At 39.6% G+C, this 22,196-nt stretch overlaps 1 protein-coding gene across 5 annotated transcripts in view; it reads right to left on the bottom strand.

Moving 5' to 3' along the window:
* LOC123540115 (insulin receptor substrate 1-B-like) overlaps positions 1–22,196 on the bottom strand; it is a 164,924-nt gene that overhangs the window by 46,884 nt on the left and 95,844 nt on the right. For 4 of the 5 annotated variants that reach the window (XM_053526335.1, XM_045324910.2, XM_053526336.1 and 1 more), the window contains one exon: positions 17,945–18,076. The exons of the other annotated variant lie outside the window; for it this stretch is intronic. In XM_053526335.1, coding sequence (XP_053382310.1) covers positions 17,945–18,076 — 132 coding nt within the window. The remainder of the gene's footprint in view (positions 1–17,944; positions 18,077–22,196) is intronic. 5 annotated transcript variants of the gene reach the window in all.

Below are 22,196 nucleotides of genomic sequence, written 5' to 3'. Positions count from 1 at the left end.
AGTGGCCCCATTTTGGGACTAAATGCCTCTATCTGAATACATTTGGAAGCAGAACTTATAACAATGCTACAGATCAAGTTTGATGAAGATCAAATGAGTGGTTCCTGAGAAGAATTAATTCTATGGTGTTTCTATTTTTAGCTCTAGTGGCCCTGTAAAGGCTGAGTGCCCCATTTTGAATACATTTGAGAGCCGAATTTACAATGACCAAGTTTCATGAAAATATATTGAGCACTTCATGAAAAGAAATCATGTAAAAATATTTCTGTTTTATCTCTGGTGGCCTCTTAAAAGGGTTAGGCATCCCCATTCATATAAATTTGGGAGAGGACCTAACAATTATGTTACAGATCAAGTTTTATGAAGATCCATCAAAAGGTTCATGGGAATAAGTCATTTAAAGGTATTTTTACTTTGCCTCTAGTGGCCCCTATAAAAGGCCAAGCGCCCCCATTGAACAAACTTGGGAGAAGACCTTACAATAAGGCTTAAGATCAAGTCTGATGAAGATCCATCCGGTAGTTTATTACAAGAAGTGGTTAAAAGGTATTTCTATTTTTAGCACTAGCAGCCCCTCCAAAGAGAGGCCAAATGTCCCCATTTAAATTAAAGCCACAAGAGGACCTTACAGTGATGCTGCAGACCCAGTTTGATGAAAATTGATCAAGGGGTTATTGAGATGAACTTGGTTGAAGGTTTTCAGTAGCAGTAGCAGAAAATATTTATGTAAACTGTGGAAGACAGACATTGGACCATCCACCTATACTAACAGTTCACCCTCAACATCAGTTCAGGTGAGCTAAACAAGAGTGCCAGAATGTCACAATATACGCCCGTCACAGCAAATTCTTTACACTAGAACCTGTATTTGCAAACGGAATTTTAATTTTGTGGTTCTTTAGTAATTACTGTAATTCTTTTGTTTTTCTAAGTCCACAAAAAAACTCCTTACCAGGTAGAGATACCTTAAAATGGTGTATTTTAAGGTAACATCTATGTTGTACCACAGAAAAGTGGTCTTGGTTTTTCCCTACGGTCAATTATAAAAAAGTTACAATATAACAACTAAGGAAAGTTAATCTTAAAAAAATAAACAAGAGCTGTCTCCGTAGGATGACACATGCCCCCGATGGCACTTTGAATGAATAGTTATGGCCGATGTTAGAGTTTAGGACCTTTGACCTACGGAGCTGGGTCTTGCGCGCGACACATCGTCTTACTGTGTCACACATTCATGCATAGTTATTTTAAAATCCATGCATGAATGACAAAGATATGGACCGGACATGCCCATCAATGCACTATCATGAAAAATGATCTTTAACGTCTAAGTGTGACCTTGACCTTTGAGCTACGGACCTGGGTCTTGCGTGTGACATGTCGTCTTACTGTGGTACAAATTCATGCCAAGTTATTTGAAAATCCATCCATCGATGACAAAGATATGGACCGGACACGCCCATCAATGCACTATCCTTTAACGTCTAAGTGTGACCTTGACCTTTAAGCTACGGACCTGGGTCTTGCGCACTGCACGTCGTCTTACTGTGGTACACATTCATGCCAAGTTATTTGAAAATCCATCCATCGATGACAAAGATATGGACCGGACACGCCCATCAATGCACTATCCTTTAACGTCTAAGTGTGACCTTGACCTTTGAGCTACGGACCTGGGTCTTGCGCACTGCACGTCGTCTTACTGTGGTACACATTCATGCCAAGTTATTTGAAAATCCATCCATTGATGACAAAGATGTTGACCGGACACGCCCATCAATGCACTATCCTTTAATGTCTAAGTGTGACCTTGACCTTTGAGCTACGGACCTGGGTCTTGCGCACTGCACGTCGTCTTACTGTGGTACACATTCATGCCAAGTTATTTGAAAATCCATCCATCGATGACAAAGATATGGACCGGACACGAAAATTGCGGACAGACCGACAGACTGACAGACCGACAGACGGTTCAAAAACTATATGCCTCCCTTCGGGGGCATAATAAAACAAGTGAATAAAGTATTGCCATGCAATACAAAGTCCCCTACTGGAAGGCACCTAATTTTCTCTACTGCAGTATAACATAATGAACTGATATTTGTCAATGATGTATAAACAATATTGTACTATCTATACAATATAATATAACAAAGCACTTGGATTAAAATTTGCATACATAAAAACGTACAGTTGTTTTCATTTGGAATTTTTTTGGCCGATTATACAAAAAGTTATCATAAAAGTTATTTATAGTAACAACAAAATGAAATTAATCCTTAAAAAAAAAAAAAAAAAAAAAAATATCTATAAAATGGAAGTCCACAAGAAAATCTTTACCAGGTAGAGATAGATCAAAATACACCTAAATATTGGATGTAACATGCATGTTGTACCACAGAAAAGTGGTCTTGATTTTTCCCTACGGCCAGTAATAAGAAAGTTACAATGTAATCTATTTATAGTAACAACAAAGGGACGTAATTCTAAAAAAGTGTGCCTCATGGTGGTGAACATTTGTGCCAAGTTACATCAAAATCTCTCCATGCATGAAGAAGAAATGCTCCGGACAAAATCTTTCTTGAATTTGACCTTTGACCTCTAAGTATGACCTTGACCTTAGACCTAGCGACCTGGTTCTGGCGCAAGACAATTTGTCTTATGGTGGTGAACATTTGTGCCAAGATACATTAAAATCCCTCCATGCATAAAGAAGAAATGCTCCAGACAAAGTCCTTCTTAAATTAGACCTTTGACCTCTAAGTATGACCTTGACCTTTGAGCAAGGGCTCCGGGATTTGCGTATGACACGTTGTCTCATTATGGAGAACATCTGTGCCAAGTAATATTGAAATCCCTTAATGAATGACAGAGTTATGGACCAGACACGAAACAGACCCTGTTCATGCCATGTTAACATTTGACTACTAAGTGTGACCTTGACCTTTGAGCTAGGGGTCTGAAAGTTGTGCATGACACATCGTCTTATTATGAGGTACAATTGTGCCAAGTGATATTAAAATCCCTTCGTGGATGAGAGAGTTATGGACCGGACAGGAAAAAAGCCCTGTTGACCTTTGACCTCCAACTGTGACCTTGACCTCTGAGTTAGGGGTGCAGGTTTTGCGCATGACACGTCGTAACATCATGGGGAACATTTGTGTCAAGTAATATTAAAATCCCTTCATGGATGAAACAGTTATGGACCGGACACGAAACAGACCCTGTTCATGCCATGTTAACATTTGACTACTAAGTGTGACCTTGACCTTTGAGCTAGGGGTCTGAAAGTTGTGCATGACACATCGTCTTATTATGAGGTACAATTGTGCCAAGTGATATTAAAATCCCTTCATGGATGAGAGAGTTATGGACCGAACAGGAAAAAAGCCCTGTTGATCTTTGACCTCCAACTGTGACCTTGACCTTTGAGTTAGGGGTGCAGGTTTTGCGCATGACACGTCGTCACATCATGGGGAACATTTGTGTCAAGTAATATTAAAATCCCTTCATGGATGAAACAGTTATGGACCGGACACGAAACAGACCCTGTTCATGCCATGTTAACATTTGACTACTAAGTGTGACCTTGACCTTTGAGCTAGGGGTCTGAAAGTTGTGCATGACACATCGTCTTATTATGAGATAAAATTGTGCCAAGTGATATTAAAATCCCTTCATGGATGAGAGAGTTATGGACCGGACAGGAAAAAAGCCCTGTTGACCTTTGACCTCCAAACGTGACCTTGACCTTTAAGCTAGGGGTCCGGGTTTTGCACATGACACGTCGTCTCATCATGGGGATCATTTGTGCCAAGTAATAATAAAATCCCTTCATGGATAAAAGAGTTATGGACCGGACACGAAATTGCGGACGGACTGAATGACAGAATGACAGAATGACGGAATGACAGAAAGACGGAATGGCGGAAAGACGGAATGACGGAAAAGTGCATTCCTATAGTCCCCGAAACTGGTTTTCAACCAGTAGGGGACTAATAAAACAAGAGCTGTCTCCATAGGATGACACATGCCCCCGATGGCACTTTGAATGAATAGTTACGGCCTATGTTGAGTTTAGGACCTTTGACCTACGGACCATGGGACATGTCGTCTTACTATGCCACACATTCATGCGTAGTTATTTTAAAATCCATGCATGAATGACAAAGATATGGACTGGACACGCCCATCAATGCACTATCATGAAATATGACCTTTAACGTCTAAGTGTGACCTTGACCTTTGAGCTATAGACCTGGGTCTTGCGCGCGACACGTCGTCTTACTGTGGTACACATTCATGCCCAATAATTTTAAAATCCATGCATGAATGACAAAGATATGGACTGGACACGCCCATCAATGCACTATCATGAAATATGACCTTTAACGTCTAAGTGTGACCTTGACCTTTGAGCTACAGACCTGGGTCTTGCGCGCGACACGTCTTACTGTGGTACACATTCACACCAAGTTATTTGAAAATCCATCCATGGATGATAAAGATATGGACCGGACACGCCCATCAATGCACTATCATGAAAAATGACCTTTAACGTCTAAGTGTGACCTTGACCTTTGAGCTATGGACCTGGGTCTTGCGCGGGACAAGTCGTCTTACTGTGGTACACATTCATGCCAAGTTATTTGAAAATCCATCCATGGATGATAAAGATATGGACCGGACATGAAAATTGCAGACAGACTGACAGACAGACAGACTGACAGACTGACAGACAGACAGACGGTTCAAAAACTATATGCCTCCCTTCGGGGGCATAAAAAATAAATAATAATAATAATTCTAAGTCCACACAAAAATCCTTACCAGGTAATACACCTCAAAATTGGATGTAACATGCATGTTGTACTACAGAAAAGTAGTCTTGATTTTTCCCTACGACTAGTAATGAAAAAGTTACAATATAAGCTATTTATAGTAACAACAAAGGGAAGTAATTCTAAAGACGGGACCTGTGTATGACACTCCGACTCATGATGGTGTACAATTGTGCCAAGTTACATCACAAGAGCAGAAGACAGTGCGCTCGACTATTTCGATGCTGGATAGTGAAAATGGGCACATCTGAGGAAGCTGGAGCAGTCACTGGAGTGTTTAATGACTCCAATGTGGATGAAGGTATTGGACATTAGCTTATGTTTGTGTCAAAAGAATTAAGTAATAAGAGATAAAGATAAAGTTATCAAAACATTAAATAACTTTAATTCTAAGCAAAAAGGGGGCATAATTCATGAAATATTGGTGCAAGAGTGATGCACCATATGTCATACGCTGTGGGTAGGACAGCTCTCCATACTTCGTATAGTCAACCTAAAAATCCCTCCATGCATAAAGAAGATATGCTCCGGACAAAGTCATTCTTGTATCTGACCTTTGGCCTCTAAGTGTGACCTTGGCCTTAGACCTAGGGACCTGGTTCTTGCGCATGACACTCCGTCTCGTGGTGGTGAACATTTGAGTCAGGTTATATCAAAATCCCTCCATGCATGAAGAAGAAATGCTCCGGACAAAGTTTTCATTCTAGTATCCTTTGACCTCTAAGTGTGACCTTGACCTTAGACCTAGGGACCTGGTTCTTGCGCAAGACACTCCGTTTCATGATGGTGAACAATTGTGCCAAGATCCCTCCATGCATGTAGAAGATATGCTCCGGACAGTCATTCTTAAATTTGACCTTTGACCTTTGTGACCTTGACCTTAGAACTAGGGACCTGGATCTTGCGCATGACACTCCATCTCATTATGGTGAACAATTGTGCCAAGTTCCATCAAAATTCCTCCATGCATGAAGAAGATATGCTCTGGACAAAGTCTGTAGACGCCGCCCACCCGCCTGCCAGCCCACCAGGGGTGTTCCCATAATACGTCCGGTTTTTCAAACGGGCATATAAAAAGCTAATAAAAATGTTAATGTAACTTGTCCTGTGATGTATTTGTTTGTTTTGGGTTTAACACCGTTTTTCAAACTTATTTCAGATAAGTAACGGCAAGCTGTTAACCTAACCAGTGTTCCTGAATTCTGTACCAGTACAAACCTGTTCTCCGCAAGTAACTGCCAACTTCCCCACATGAATCAGAGGTGGAGGATGAATGATTTCAGACACAATGTCTTTTACCAAATCGTCACAGAGAAAATACGCCTCGCCCAAGGCTCGAACTCACGACCCCGAGATCCGTAGATCTGCGCTCTCCCTACTGAGCTATTAGCGGGCGGGCTGTCCTGTGATGTAATCTCATGATGTCAAAGACTTACAAAATTTGAAATTTGAAAGTACTAGTGAGAAACCTGCTTACATGCAAAACTTATGTGACATAAACACAGATAAAAGCTTCACTACTGTGAAATCATTATTATTCGTGGGGGATTAATTTTCGAAGATTTCGTGGTTCAGCCCAGTTACGTAAGGACCATTTGTATGAAATTATTTCAAAATCATACCAGCCATTTAGGAGGAGATGTCATTTAAAGATTTTTCTATTTTTAGCCTCTATCTGCAACCAAGTGGATCCATTTGAACAACTTTGCAAGAGGACCACCCAAGGAACATCCAGGCCAAGTTTCATCAACTTCCACCAAATGGTTTTATAGGAGATGTTGTTTAAAGGAAAGAGTGGATGGACAGAGGTTCCTAAATATGGGTATTTATGTGGCTACTCTTTTTTTCTCTCTATTGTTCTTTTAGCCACGTAAAAGATAAATAGCCATATAGAAGCCTTACGGAATGAATGACATCAAAGAACAGAATGTGTCTGTAGGACACAGGGTGTGCCCCCTGGTTCATATGTCACAAATAAGGGGCAATAATTTAAATGTTTGCAGTTGTACGGGGGTATAGCCTCAACAAACATTTTATATAAAGGATTCATTATTATAGGCCATATACTTTTCGAGCTATGAGCATCACAAACAAACTAGAAATGTGTCCATGGGACACAGATGCCCCCACTACATGACAAAGGACACAAAATTTTTCCTAGGTCAGGGGCCATAACTCCTACAATACTGAATGAATCCGGACGCGAAAGCCCAGGTGCACAACCGCAAATGCTGACCAACATTCCTTTAAACTTGGTGACTCTAGGTCAAATACTTCTGGAGCTTGGCACGACACAACATTAAAATGATCAATTTTTAACTAAGTCAGGGCCCATAACTCCTACATGACTGAATGAATCCAGACGCGAAACCTCAGGTGCACAACTGCACATGTTGACCAACATTCCTGTAAACTTTGGTGACTCTAGGTCAAATACTTTTGGAGCTACGCGCGACACAACATTAAAATGATCAATTTTTAACTAAGTCAGGGGCCATAACTCCTACATGACTGGGTGAATCCAGATGCGAAACCCCAGGTGCACAACTGCACATACTGACCAACATTCCTGTAAACTTTGGTGACTCTAGGTCAAATACTTTGGAGCTACGCGCGACACAACATTAAAATGACCAATTTTTTACTAAGTCAGGGGCCATAACTACTACACAATTGAATGAATCCAGACGCAAAACCCCAGGTGCACAACTACACATGCTGACCAACATTCCTGTAAGGTTTTGTGACTCTAGGTCAAATACTTTTGGAGCTAGACACGACACAACATTAAAATGACCAATTTTCACAAAGTCAGGGGCCATAACTCCTACAACACTTAGGAATCTGGACGTGAAACTCCAGGTGCACAACTACACATGCTGACCAACATTCCTGTAAAGTTTTGTGACTCTACGTCAAATACTTTTGGAGCTACGCGCGACACAACATTCTCGGAAGGACGGACGGACAAACGGAAGGACGGACGGACAAGGGCAAATCTATATGCCCCCCCCGCCCAAAAGTGGGGGCATAAAAATCCGCTATTTTGGCTACTTCAAGAGCCATAGCTCTATAATTAGCGATAAAATCTCAAGAAGAATGCCAAGTGTGCAAGGACAAATAATGAAAAAGGCTCATGCAAGGTTTCATGAATTTACATCAAAAATTTTTTGAGCTAGGCATGTCATTAGGCGAAAATGTGGATTTTTGACTATTTCAGGTTCTACAACTTTAGAAATAGGTGGTGGAGCCAGACAAAAATAGGAGGTGCGCAAGTTTATATCATGATTAAGACTTAGGCAAGTTTTCATTAATTTATATCAAATACTTTTTAAGCTAGGCGTGTCACAAGGTGAAAATGTGCATTTTTTACTATTTCAAGGGCCATAACTCTGGAAACAGAGGGCAAAGCCACACAAACAAGAGCTCGTAGAACATGAAATGCCCCCCTTGATGCATTCAGTAATTGCACAAGGAACAGGAATTATTTGGTCACTCTGCACAAAAGTTCTACTGTTCTTGGGCAAAGTGACCTTGCCCTTTGACCTATTCACCTCAAAATCAATTGGGGGTCATCTGCTGGTCATGATATACCTCCATATTTTTGTGATCCTAGGCCCAAGCATTCTCAAGTTATTGCCCGGACACATTTTTAACTGTTCCAGGTCACTGTGCCTCGACCTTTGACCTCAATATCAATAGAGGTCATCTGCTGGTCATGATCAACACCCCTCCTAAGTTTTGTGATCCTAGGCCCAAGTGTTCTTAAGTTATTGTCCGGAAACAGTTTTACTGTTCCGTGTCACTGTGTCCTTGACCTTTGGCCTACTGACCTCAAAATCAATAGGGGTCATCTGCTGGTCATGACCAACCTCCCTATCAACTTTCATGACCCTAGGCCCAAGCATTCTTAAGTTATCATCCGGAAACCATTAAACTGTTCTGGGTCCCTGTGACCTTGACCTTTGACCAACTTATCTCAAAATCAATAGGGGTCATCTGCTGGTCATGACAAAGCAACATATTAACTTTCCTGATCCTAGGCCCAAGCGTTCTTGAGTTATCATCCGGAAAACGTTTAACGGTTCTGGGTCACTGTGACCTTGACCTTTGACCTACTGATCTCAAAATCAATAGAGGTCATCTGCTCGTTATGATCAAGCATCCTATCAACTTTCATGATCCTAGGCCCAAGTGTTCTTAAGTTATCATCTGGAAACAGATTGGTCTACATTCCTACCGACTGACCGACCGACATCTGCAAAACAATATACCCCTCCTTCTTTGAAGGAGAGCATAAAAATAGAATGTGCGCAAGTTCATATCACGATAAAATCTTATGCAAGTTTTCATTAATTTATATCAAATAGTTTTTAAGCTAGGCGTGTCACAAGGTGAAAATGTGCATTTTTGACTATTTCAGAGGCCACAATTCTGGAAATAGGAGGCGGAGCCAGACGAAAAATAGGAGGTGCGCAAGTTCATATCAAGATAAAAACTCATGCAAGGTTTCATCAATTTATTTAAAATACTTCTTGAGCTAGGCGCGTCACAAGGTGAAAATGTGCATTTTCGACTATTTCTGCGGCCATACCTCTGAAAAGAGGGGGCGTAGCCAGAGGAACAAGAGCTGTCACAGGAGACATCACGCTTGACCATTTAGATACTGGATAGTGAAACTTGGCACATCAGAGGAAGCTGGAGCTGTCACTGGAGTGTTTAATGACTCGGAGTATTTAATGACACCAATGTGAATGAAGATATTGGACAATAGCTTGACTAGCTCAAGTCTGTATCAAAAGTATCAAGTAATAAGAGAGATAAAGTTAAAGTGTATCAAACATTAAATAAGTATAATTCTAAGCAAAAGGGGGGCATAACTCATGAAATATTAGTGCAAGACTGATGCACCTGGTGTCATATGATGTGGGTGATGATGTGGAACAACTACTTTAAGTTTGAATCAAATCCATTTAGTAACTAGAGCTACTTTTGAGAAAAGCGCATGTCTCCCACAACTGCCTAATCATCTAAACACTAAGTCGGTGTTTTTATACTGTTTAGTCACAACAAATATACCTTTGAGTAAAATGCCTGATTTCCAGTAATTCAAGGGCCATAATTCTGAAGTGCCTATACCAATTTTGCTAGTTATCGAACCTGGGAGAGGAATTACGGTCATACACATTTTAAGTTTGGTGAAGATCGGATAAAAAATGTTTGACTTGGAGTGCAGACAAGATGAATGCTTTTTGGTGCATGTTTGAGAATGAAGACTTCAGCATTTTTATGAGTCTAGGTGATTCATTAGTTATTGTCAAGGGCCATAATTCCGAAGTGTCTTAACCGCTTTGGCTAGTTATCGAACTTGGCCAAGGTCTTATTTGCAAACACATTTTGTTCGAGTTTGGTGAAGATCGGATAAGAAATGTTTGACTTAGAGTGCAGACAAGATGAATGGTTTTTGGTGCATGTTTGAGAATGAAGACTTAGCATTTTTATGCATCTAGGTGATTCATAAATTATTGTCAAGGGCCATAATTCCGAAGTGTTTTGGCCGATTTTCCTAGTTATCGAACCTGGCTGAGGTCTTATGGTCAAACACATTTTGTTCAAGTTTGGTGAAAATCGGATGAGAAATGTTCGACTTAGAGTGCAGACAAGATGAATGGTTTTTGGTGCATGTTTGAGAATGAAGTCTTCAGCATATTTATGCATCTAGGTGAATCATAAATTATTGTCCAGGGCCATAATTCCGAAGTGTCTTGGCCGATTTAGCTAGTTATCGAACTTGGCTGAGGTCTTATGGTCAAACACATTTTGTTCAAGTTTGGTGAAAATTGGATAAGAAATGTTCGACTTAGAGTGCGGACAAGATGAATGGTTTTTGGTGCATGTTTGAGAATGAAGTCTTCAGCATATTTATGAATCTAGGTGATTCATAAATTATTGTCAAGGGCCATAATTCCGAAGTGTCTTGGCTGATTTAGCTAGTTATCGAACTTGGTTGAGGTCTTATGGTCAAACACATTTTGTTTAAGTTTGGTGAAAATCGGATAAGAAATGTTCGACTTAGAGTGCGGACAAGATGAATGGTTTTTGGTGCATGTTTGAGAATGAAGTCTTCAGCATATTTATGAATCTAGGTGATTCATACATTATTGTCAAGGGCCATAATTCCGAAGTGTCTTGGCTGATTTAGCTAGTTATCTAACTTGGTTGAGGTCTTATGGTCAAACACATTTTGTTTAAGTTTGGTGAAAATCGGATGAGAAATGTTCGACTTAGAGTGCGGACAAGCTTTGTGACAGACACACAGACAGACTGGAGTAAATCAATATGTCTCCCACACCACTGTGTGGTGGGAGACATTATAACTGAGATAGCGAGAAAGTGCACCAAAACTTTAACTTGAAATTCTAAGTAAAAGGGGAGATAATTCATAATATACTGGTGCTAGAGTTATGGTCCTTGTGTCATACCGGGTATGACTTGAGTGATGATGTTGAACAACAATTTTAAGTTTGAATCAAATCCTCTCTGTAATATCAGAGATATAGTGAAAATGCATCAAAATTAACCTTAAATTCTAAGTAAAAGGGGCACATAACTCATGAAAAATTGGTACTAGAGTTATGGACCTTGTGTCAGATGGTGTGTGTGATAAGGTGAAACAATTATTTTAAGTTTGAATCAAATCCATTTAGTAACAAGGCAGTCTGAAAGACAGCTAAATCCCCCACCACTGCTATGGATAGTGAAAGGGTAAACCTTTGATTTTAGCTGTGACCTTGACCTTGAACTGACATGGCTGACTCATGAATTCTGCACAACGTCTTGAAGAGGTGATCATTTGACCAAAGTTTCATGAAAATCCTTCATGGGGTTTAGGCGATACAGAGCTGAAACTTTTGACCTTCAGTTGTGACCTTGACCTTGAGTTGACATGGCTGACTCATGAGTTCTTGATGAGGTGATCATTTGACCCAAGTTTTAAAAAATTCCTTCAAGGGGTTTAGGAGATATAGAGCGGACACAAAATGGAAGGCTCAAACCTTTGACCTTCAGTTGTGACCTTGACCTTGAGCCGACATGGCTGACTCATAAGTTCTGCACATCGCCTTGATGAGGTGATCATTTGACCCAAGTTTGATGAAAATCCTTCAAGCGATTTAGGAGATATAGAGCGGAAACAAAATGGATGGCTCAAACCTTTGACCCTTAGTTGTGACCTTGACCTTGAGCCGGCATGACTGACTCATGGATTCTGCACATCGTCTTGATGAGGTGATCATTTGACCCAAGTTTTATAAAATTCCTTCAAGGGGTTTAAGAGATATAGAGCGGACACAAAATGGAAGGCTCAAACCTTTGACCTTGACCTTGAGCCGGCATGGCTGACTCATGGGTTCTGTACATCGTCTTGATGAGGTGATCATTGACCAGTTTTAAATATTCCTTCAAGGGTTTAAGAGATATAAGCAACACAAATGAAGCTCAACTCTGACCTTGAGTTGTGACTTGACTGACCGCATGGCTGACTCATGGGTTCTGCACATCGTCTTGATGAGGTGATCATTTGACCCAAGTTTTATAAAATTCCTTCAAGGGGTTTAGGAGATATAGAGCGGCCACAAAATGGCAGGCTCAAACCTTTGACCTTGAGTTGTGACCTTGACCTTGAACCGACAAGGCTGACTCATGGGTTCTGCACATCGTCTTGATGAGGTGATCAAAGGACGGACGGACGGATGGACGCAGACCATTCCCACAGCGGGGGATTAATAACTGAGACAGAGTGAAAGTGCACCAAAACTTTAACCTGAAATTCGACGTAAAAAGGGGGATAATTCATTTTTTTTTAAATTTTTTTTTTATATTTGGATTTAACATCGCACCGACACATGATAGGTCATTTGGCGACTTTCCAGCTTTAATGGATAATTCATAAAATATTGGTGCAAGAGTTATGGCCATTGTGTCATAAGATGTGAGTGATAATGTTGAACAACTATTTTAAGTTTAAATCAAATCCATTTAGTAATAACTGAGATAGAAAGTGCATCAAAACTTTAACCTGAAATTCTAAATAAAAGGAAGGGGATAATTCATTTAATATTGGTACCAGAGTTATGGGTCTTGTGTCATATGATGTGGGAGATGATGTGGAACAACTACTTTCAGTTTGAATCAAATCCATTTTGGAATATCTGAGATAGAGTGAAAGTGCATCAAAACTTTAACCTGAAATTCTAAGTAACAAGAGCGCTGCTAAGCGGGGCAATATATGCCCGAAGGGTTACATCAGAGGATGGGAGCAAAATTTAAAGAACTTGACTGTTGAAGCCAAAAGGACAGGAACAACAAAAAGGAGAAATCCAAAAAAAGCACATTCATGCCAAGTTATTTGAAAATCCATCCATCGATGACAAAGATATGGACCGGACACGCCCATCAATGCACTATCCTTTAACGTCTAAGTGTGACCTTGACCTTTGAGCTACGGACCTGGGTCTTGCGCACTGCACGTCGTCTTACTGTGGTACACATTCATGCCAAGTTATTTGAAAATCCATCCATCGATGACAAAGATATGGACCGGACACGCCCATCAATGCACTATCCTTTAACGTCTAAGTGTGACCTTGACCTTTGAGCTACGGACCTGGGTCTTGCGCACTGCACGTCGTCTTACTGTGGTACATATTCATGCCAAGTTATTTGAAAATCCATCCATCGATGACAAAGATATGGACCGGACACGAAAATTGCGGACAGACCGACAGACAGACAGACAGACGGTTCAAAAAGTATATGCCTCCCTTCGGGGGCATAAAAATCATCTAAAAATTGAATGTACCATACATGTTGTACCACATGCAAAAAGTTAACGTTGGTCCTGTGACCTTGACCATTGACCTGGTGACCCCAAAGTCGGTAGGGGTCGTGTACTCAATAAGTACTATCAGCATATGAAGTTTGAAAGTCCTGGATGCAGTGGTTCGCGAGTAAAGTGCCTTCATGCAAAAAGTTAACGTTGGCCCCTGTGACCTTGACCTTTGATCTGGTGACCCCTAAAGTCAGTAGGGGTGGTGTACTCAATAAGTACTATCAGAGTGTGAAGTTTGAAAGTCCTGGGTGCAGTGGTTCGTGAGTAAAGTGCCTTCATGCAAAAAGTTAACATTGGCCCCTGTGACCTTGACCTTTGACCTGGTGACCCCAATGTCAGTAGGTGTGGTGTACTCAATAAGTTCTATCAGCATGTGAAGTTTGAAGGTCCTGGGTGCAGTGGTTCTCGAGTAAAGTGCCTTCATGCAAAAAGTTAACGTTGTGACGAGCGAGCGAGCGAGCGAACGAACGAACGAACGAACTAACGGACAGTTGAAAACTAATATGCCTCCCTTCGGGGGCATAAAATATTATTGTAAGAGAACAAACAAGAGGACCATGATGGTCCTGAATCGCTCACCTCTTCCCACATGACCCAGTTTTGAGTATGACATCGTTTTTTCTATTATTTGACATAGTGACCTAGTTTCTGAGCTGATGTGAACCAGTTTTGAACTTGACCTAGATATTTTCAAGATAAAAATTCTGACCAATTTTCATGAAGATCCATTGAAAAATATGGTCTCTAGAGAGGTCACAAGGATTTTCTATTATTTGACCTATTGACCTAGTTTTCGAAGGTACGTGACCCTGTTTTGAACTTTACCTAGATATCATCAAGGTGAACATTCTCACTAATTTTCATGAAGATCTCATGAAAAAAATGGCCTCTAGGAGGTCACAAGGTTTTTCTATTTTTATACCTACTGGCCTAGTTTTTGACCGCACGTGACCCAGTTTCGAAAATGACCTAGATATCATCAAGATAAACATTCAGACCAATTTTCATACAGATCCCATGAAAAATATGGCCTTTAGAGAGGTCACAAGGTTTTCCTACAATTTGACCTACTGACCTAGTTTTTGATAGCACGTGACCCACGTTACCTACTGACCTACTTTTTGACCGCACGTGACCCAGTTTCGAAAATGACCTAGATATCATCAAGGTGAACATTCAGATCAATTTTCATGAAGATCCATTGAAAAATATGGCCTCTAGAGATGTCAAAAGATTTTTCTAATTTTAGACCTACTGACCTAGTTTTTGACCACAGTTGACCCAGTTTCAAAACTGACCTAGATATCATCAACATGAACATTCAGGCCAATTTTCATACAGATCCCATGAAAAAGTATGGCCTCTAGATAGGTCACAAGGTTTTTTTTATTATTTGACCTACCGACCTAGTTTTTTAAGGCATGTGACCCAGTTTCAAACTTGACCTAGGTATCATCAAGGTGAACATTCTGACCAATTTTCATGAAGATCCATTCAAGGGTATGGCCTCTAGAGAGGTCACAAGGTTTTTCTATTTCAAGACCTACTGACCTAGTTTTTGATCGCAGTTGACCCAGTTTCAAACTTGACCTATATATCATCAAGATAAACATTCAGACCAATTTTTACACAGATTCCATGAAAAATATGGCCTCTAGAGAGGTCACAAGGTTTTTTCATTATTTGACCTACTGACCTAGTCTTTGATGGCACATGCCCCACTTTCGAACTTGACCTAGATATCATCAAGATGAACATTCTGACTAATTTTTATGAAGATCCATTCACAAGTATGGCCTCTAGAGAGGTCACAAGGTTTTTCTATTTTTAGACCTACTGACCTAGTTTTTGACCGCACATGACCCTGTTTCGAACTTGACCTAGATATCATCAAGATGAACATTCAGACCAATTTTCATACAGATCCCATGAAAAATATGGCCTTTAGAGAGGTCACAGGGTTTTCATATTATTTGACCTACTGACCTAGTTTCTGACGGCATGTGACCCACTTTTGAACTTGACCTAGATATCATCAAGATGAACATTCAGAATAAGTTTCATACAGATCCCATGAAAAATATGGCCTCTAGAGAGGTCACAAGGTTTTTCTATTATTTGACCTTCTGACCTAGTTTTTTTAGACATGTGACCCACTTTCGAACTTGACCTAGATATCATCAAGGTGAACACTCTGACCAATTTTCATGAAGATCTCATGAAATATATGGCCTCTAGAGAGGTCACAAGGTTTTTCTATTTTTAGCCCTACTGACCTAGTTTTTGACCGCACGTGACCCAGTTTCGAACCTGACCTAGATATCATCAAGATGAACATTCAGACCAACTTTCATACAGATCCCATGAAAAATATGGCCTTTAGAGAGGTCACAAGGTTTTTCTATTATTTGACCTACTGACCTAGTTTTTGACGGCACGTAACCCAGTTTCGAACTTGACCTAGATATCATCAAGATGAACATTCAGACCAACTTTCATACAGATCCCATGAAAAATATGGCCTCTAGAGAGGTCACAAGGTTTTTCTATTTTTAGACCTACTGACCTAGTTTTTGATGGCACTTGACCCAGTTTCAAACTTGATCTAGATATCATCAAGGTGAACATTCTGACCAATTTTCATGAAGACATCATGAAATATATGGCCTCTAGAGAGGTCACAAGGTTTTTCTACTTTTAGACCTACTGACCTAGTTTTTGACGGCACGTGACCCAGTTTCGAACTTGACCTAGATATCATTAAGGTGAACATTCTTACCAACTTTCATAAACATCCCACGAAAAATGTGACCTCTAGAGTGGTCACAAGCAAAAGTTTACGGACGGATGGACGACGGACGCTGCGTGATCACAAAAGCTCACCTTGTCACTATGTGACAGGTGAGCTAAAAAGGGATCTACCAAATAAAAACAAGAGCACTGCAATGCAGAGCAGTATACACAAAGCAAAGCCATATATGACCTTTGACCCCTAAGTGTGACCTTGACCTAGAAGTGAGTCATCCAGTACATGCGCTCTGCACGTCGTCTCAGTGTGGTGAACATTTGTGCCAAGTTTCTTTGAAATCCTTCAAGCAATTCAAGAGTTACAGAGCAGACACGAAACACACTCATATGACCTTTGAACCTTAAGTGTGACCTTGACCTTGAAATGAGACATCCAAAACATGCGCTCTGCACATCGTCTCAGTGTGGTGAACATTTGTGTCAAGTTTCTTTGAAATCCTTCAAGGGGTTCAAGAGTTACAGAGCAGACACGAAATTGCTAACAGACAGACAGAGCAGACAGACGGACGGACGAACGGACAGACAGACGGACACCGGGGGTATAACATAATACATCCCTTCATAATTCATGAAATATTGCAAGAATTATGGCCCTTGTACCATATAATGTGGGTGATGATGAGGAATAACTATTTTAAATTTGAAGAAAATCCATCAAGTAATTACAGAGATAAAGAGAAAGTGCATCAAAACTTTAACCAAGGTGCAGACGCAGGACACCGACGCTGGGTCGAATAGGACAGCTCTCCATACTTCGTATAGTAGAGCTAAAAACTAATTAACAAATTTTGGCTCTTTCAGGGGTTAATCAGGGGCCATAACTCCAGAACCTATTATTAAATCTGACGGATTTATCATGGAATCCAAGATCTATTGTTGTTAATGATATTTTGCAAGTTTGTATCAAATCAAACAATAAATGAAGTCTCTATATTGATGCAAAAGCCAAAATAGCAAATTTTGGCCCTTTAATGGACCATAACTCTTGTTGGGATCTGGCCAGTTTTCCAAAGGAACCGAGATATTATGCCAATACAAGTTGTGTGCAAGTTTGATTAAAATCGATTTCAAAATGTAGTCTCTATCATGTTCACAAGCCAAAATAGCAAATTTTGGCCCTTTAAGGGGCCAAAACTCTGGAACCCAAAACGGGATCTGGCCAGATTTCGAACAGAACCGAGATATTATGCTAATATAAGTTGTGTGCAAGTTTGAATAAAATCAATTGCACAAATCTGTCTCTATCATGTTCACAAGATATTGTGGACCAACAGACAAGGGCTATCACAAAAGCTCACCTTGTCACTATGTGACAGATGAGCTAAAAAGGCTTGTGCATACATGGGTATTTATGGTAGTCAATATATCCAGAGACAAAATTTTTTAATGTGGAAAGTATTTCTACCTGGGACTACTTCCCAATGGTATCTGGGAGTCTATGGCTAGCTGTGAATTTCTCGGCTGTGAGTAAGTGGAATAGACAACAGTTGACTGCGGCCTCTGCTGAGCATATAATGCTCTATTTTTCCGTGGACTTCTGCAATAAACAGAACAAGAGGGTCATGATAACCCTATATTGCTCACCTGTTAAATTTAGCCTTGGAATTATCAAGATAAATATTCTGACCAAGTTTTATGAAGATAGGGTCATAAATGTGGCCTGTACAGTGTTAACAAGCTTTTCCTTTGATCTGACCTGGAGACCTAGTTTTTGACCCCACATGACCCAGTTTCGAACTTGGCCTAGAGATCATCAAGATCAAACCATAAATGCTGTCTCTATTTGGCTGCAAAAGCCAAAATAGCAAACTTTGGCTCTTTATGGGGCCATAACTCTTAAACCTATGATGGGATCTGTTCAGTTTGCGAAAGGAACTGAGATATTATGCCAATACAAGTTGTGTGCAAGTTTGATTAAAATCAATTGCAAAATGTGGTCTTTAGCATGTTCACAAGAAATTGTGGATTGATGACAGATGGACGGATGAAGGGCGATCACAAAAGCTCATCTTGTCACTATGTGACAAGTGAGCTAAAAACTCAAATACAAGAAAAACAACAGTGAGAAAATCTGGAATTTCATCCAATGAACTTTTCTTCACTTCACAGTTGACAGATATGTATGAAAACTGGGCTCTTCTTCAGATTTTGGTGATGGCACCTGTATCATTTAAACTGACAAAAATGTGACAAATTGTGAAGAGGACAGGAGGAAAATTGCATCATATTTGAAGTGGTACTTTTTAAGCAGTGTTTTTATATAAAACAAAAAGATGGCAAAACTACTTTATTATCAAGTTTGTTTAAGAAATAATATATCCCAAACAGTAATTTGTTGTTGAATAAAATCATTGTTTGGAGTTTAGATGCGAAGGAATTATACCATGAGGGTGCAGCCCGAGTGATATAATAATACGAATCTAAACGCCAATGATTTTATTCAGGAGCAAAGTGCAACCACTGTAGAGCAACACCCTTTGGGAGATACAAATATTGACTGTTATGTAGAGGTTGTTGTTCTGGAGAGGTAAATATGATAGCATATTTCAGCTTAGGGAAATTTTGATGATGTTGTTATAGAGAGGTTTTTGCTTCAGAGAGGGCCGCTCTGGAGAGGTTGTACTGAATATTATTTTGATTGTATGATTGATGTTGTTATCAAGTATTATTACGTACATCCTTGACGACAGCCATCAAATAATTGCCCGTTTTCTGTTGATTTCTTTTCCAGCACGCTGCTATGCTGATGCTATGACGTAATAATTGTGACATCAGAAAAATGAATTGTTGGAGAATAACACACAGTTTTCAGTGGCTGAGAAAGAAATTTTAGCAATGTGAAAAATCCCCCCTTGGCCCTGAAATTAATGGGGGATTTTCAAACTCAATGGGTCTTTTTAATTTCAATGAAAAATATCAACAAGAAAATAAGACAAACATCATGAATTACTAAAATATAATTGACTATGAAAAGAGAAAGCATGGCTGACTGTAAAATCCACATATTACTGCACAACCCGCACAATAATGACAATTATAATTATATAATATAACAAAATCTGATGCATCCAAAACGCGTACTCTTTCTAGTTTCACTTTCACTTTCAATTATAAAATTGTTACATTTCAACTTACCATGATTTTTTATAAAGAAATACAGAAATGAAAATGTAATGCAATGCAAATCTGATTTATTTACATTTGAAATCTAATTCATTCTGCTGCTACTGTTATGATAAATAAAATGTCAAACATAACAAGAGGGCCATAATGGCCCTATATCGCTCACCTATTATCATTGCACTTAAGGACAAGAAGGTCAAAACGTCATAATCAAGATCAATCAAAAAAATTATGAGAAAATGTAGTTGAAATTTTCTTAAAGTTACTTCAAATAAAATTATTTTCAAATCAGGCCGATAGTTTCATACAAAATGTTTTTTAACCAAAAAGAAAAAACATTTTTTACAAGGTACAAATATGTCAAAATACATCTAATTAGAGATACCATCCATGTTGTACCACAGAAAAGTGGTCTTGGTTTTTCCCTACGGCCAATAATAAAAAAGTTACTAAATAAGCTATTTATAGTAACATAAAAGGGAAGTAATTGAAAAAAAAATTATTGTAAGTGAACAAAGGAAGGATCTGCCAAATAAAAACAAGAGCTGTCCGTAAGACAGCCAAGCTCGACTATTCGAAATATTGTTCCAGAAGCAGGAAAATATTACCCCAAATGTTAAATATCAAAAGAGTTTTAAGTTCAAAAGGGGACATAATTTGACCAAAATGCATATCAGAGTTATTGGAGATAGTAACTTGCATGGAAAACCTTAACCAGAATTTTCTAAGTCCAAAAGGGGGCATAATTTACCCAAAATACATGTCAGAGTTATGGGACTTGACCCAGTGAGGTTGATAATTGACCTAGAAAAAGAAAAAATAAGTTTCAAGTTTATATGCCTTTTAGTAATAGCTGGATGCACTTGCATGCAAAACTTTAACCAGAATTTTCTAAGTCCAACAGGGGGCATAATTTGGCCAAAATGCAGATCAGAGTTATGGAACTTGCTGCTATCAACTAGTTTTATAACCCCGAAGACACGTGAAGTTTCAATTCAATATCTGCATTAGTTTTGGAGATAGTAACTTGCATGTAAAACTTTAACCAGAATTTTCTAAGTCCAGAACGGGGCATAATTTGCTCAAAATACATGTCAGAGTTATGGAACTTGACCCAGTGAGGTTGGTAATTGACCTAGAAAAAGAAAAAATAAGTTTCAAAGCTATATGCCTTTAAATGATAGCTGTATGTACTTGCATGCAAAAACTTAACCAAGGTGTGACGCCGACGCCGACACTGACGCCAGGGTGAGTAGAACAAAAGCACTGCAATGCAATGCAAATGCAGAGCAATATACACACAAACCAAAGTCATATGACCTTTAACCCCTAAGTGTGACCTTCATCTTGAAGTGAGCCATCCAAAACATACGCTTTGCACGTCGTTTCGATGAGGTGAACATTTGTGTCAGGTTTCTTTGAAATCCTTCAAGGGGTTCAAGAGTTTAAGAGCCGAAGGGAAATTGCTAACCAACAGACAGACAGACAGACAGACGGACACTGAGGCGATATCATAATACGTCCCTTTTGGCGTATAAAAGGAATCGAGATCTTACGGTAATACAAGTTGTGTGCAAGTTTGGTTAAAGTCAAATCATAAATGAAGCTGCTATTGTGCAGACAAGGTCAAAATAGCAAATTTTGGCCATTTCAGGGGCCATAACTCTGGAACCCATTATGGGATCTGGCCGGTTCATGATAGAAACTAAGATCTTATGGTGACACAAATTTTGTGCAAGTATGATTAAATTCAAATCATAAATGAAGCTGCTATTGTGCAGACAAGGTCAAAATAGCTAATTCTGGCCCTATCAGGGGCCATAACTCTGGAACACATAATGGAATCTGGCCAGTTCAAGAAAAGAACCGAGATCTTGTGGTGATACAAGTTGTGTGCAAGTTTGGTTAAAATCAAATCATAAATGAAGCTGCTATTGTGCAGACAAGGTCAAAATAGCTAATTCTGGCCCTTTCATGGGCCATAACTCTGGAACCCATAAAGGAATCTGGCCAGTTCAAGAAAGGAACCAAGATCTTATGGTGATACAAGTTGTGTGCAAGTTTGGTAAAAATCAAATCATAAACTAGAAAATGCTTTTGTAAAAAAGCGCATGTCTCCCCCAATGCAAAGTCCTATAGGCAAGAAGTCAATAGGGGTCAGGAGCAAAAGTCAAAGAGACACTGATCATTGGCTGCAATAGGGATCATCTATTTGGCATGTCCAATCATCCCGCTAAATTTCAACACTCTTGACCTAGTGGTTCTCAAGTCACTGTTGAGGCTTCTGTGACCTTGACCTTTGATCAAGTGACCTCAAAATAAATAGGGGTCATCTGCTCTGCATGTCCAAACATCCTATGAAGTTTCAACATTCTGGGTCAAATGGTTCTGTAGTTATTGATCGGAAATGGTTTTCAATGTTCAGGCCCCTGTGACCTTGACCTTCGACGGAGTGACCCCAAAATCAATAGGGGTCATCTACTCTTCATGATCAATCATCCTATGAAGTTTCAACATTCTGGGTCAAGTGGTTC

Source organism: Mercenaria mercenaria, chromosome 16 (genome assembly GCF_021730395.1).
Source record: "Mercenaria mercenaria strain notata chromosome 16, MADL_Memer_1, whole genome shotgun sequence".
Lineage (NCBI taxonomy): Eukaryota > Metazoa > Mollusca > Bivalvia > Venerida > Veneridae > Mercenaria > Mercenaria mercenaria.
Note: the sequence above shows the minus strand (reverse complement) of the source record. Positions and strands in the feature narration are given on the sequence as shown.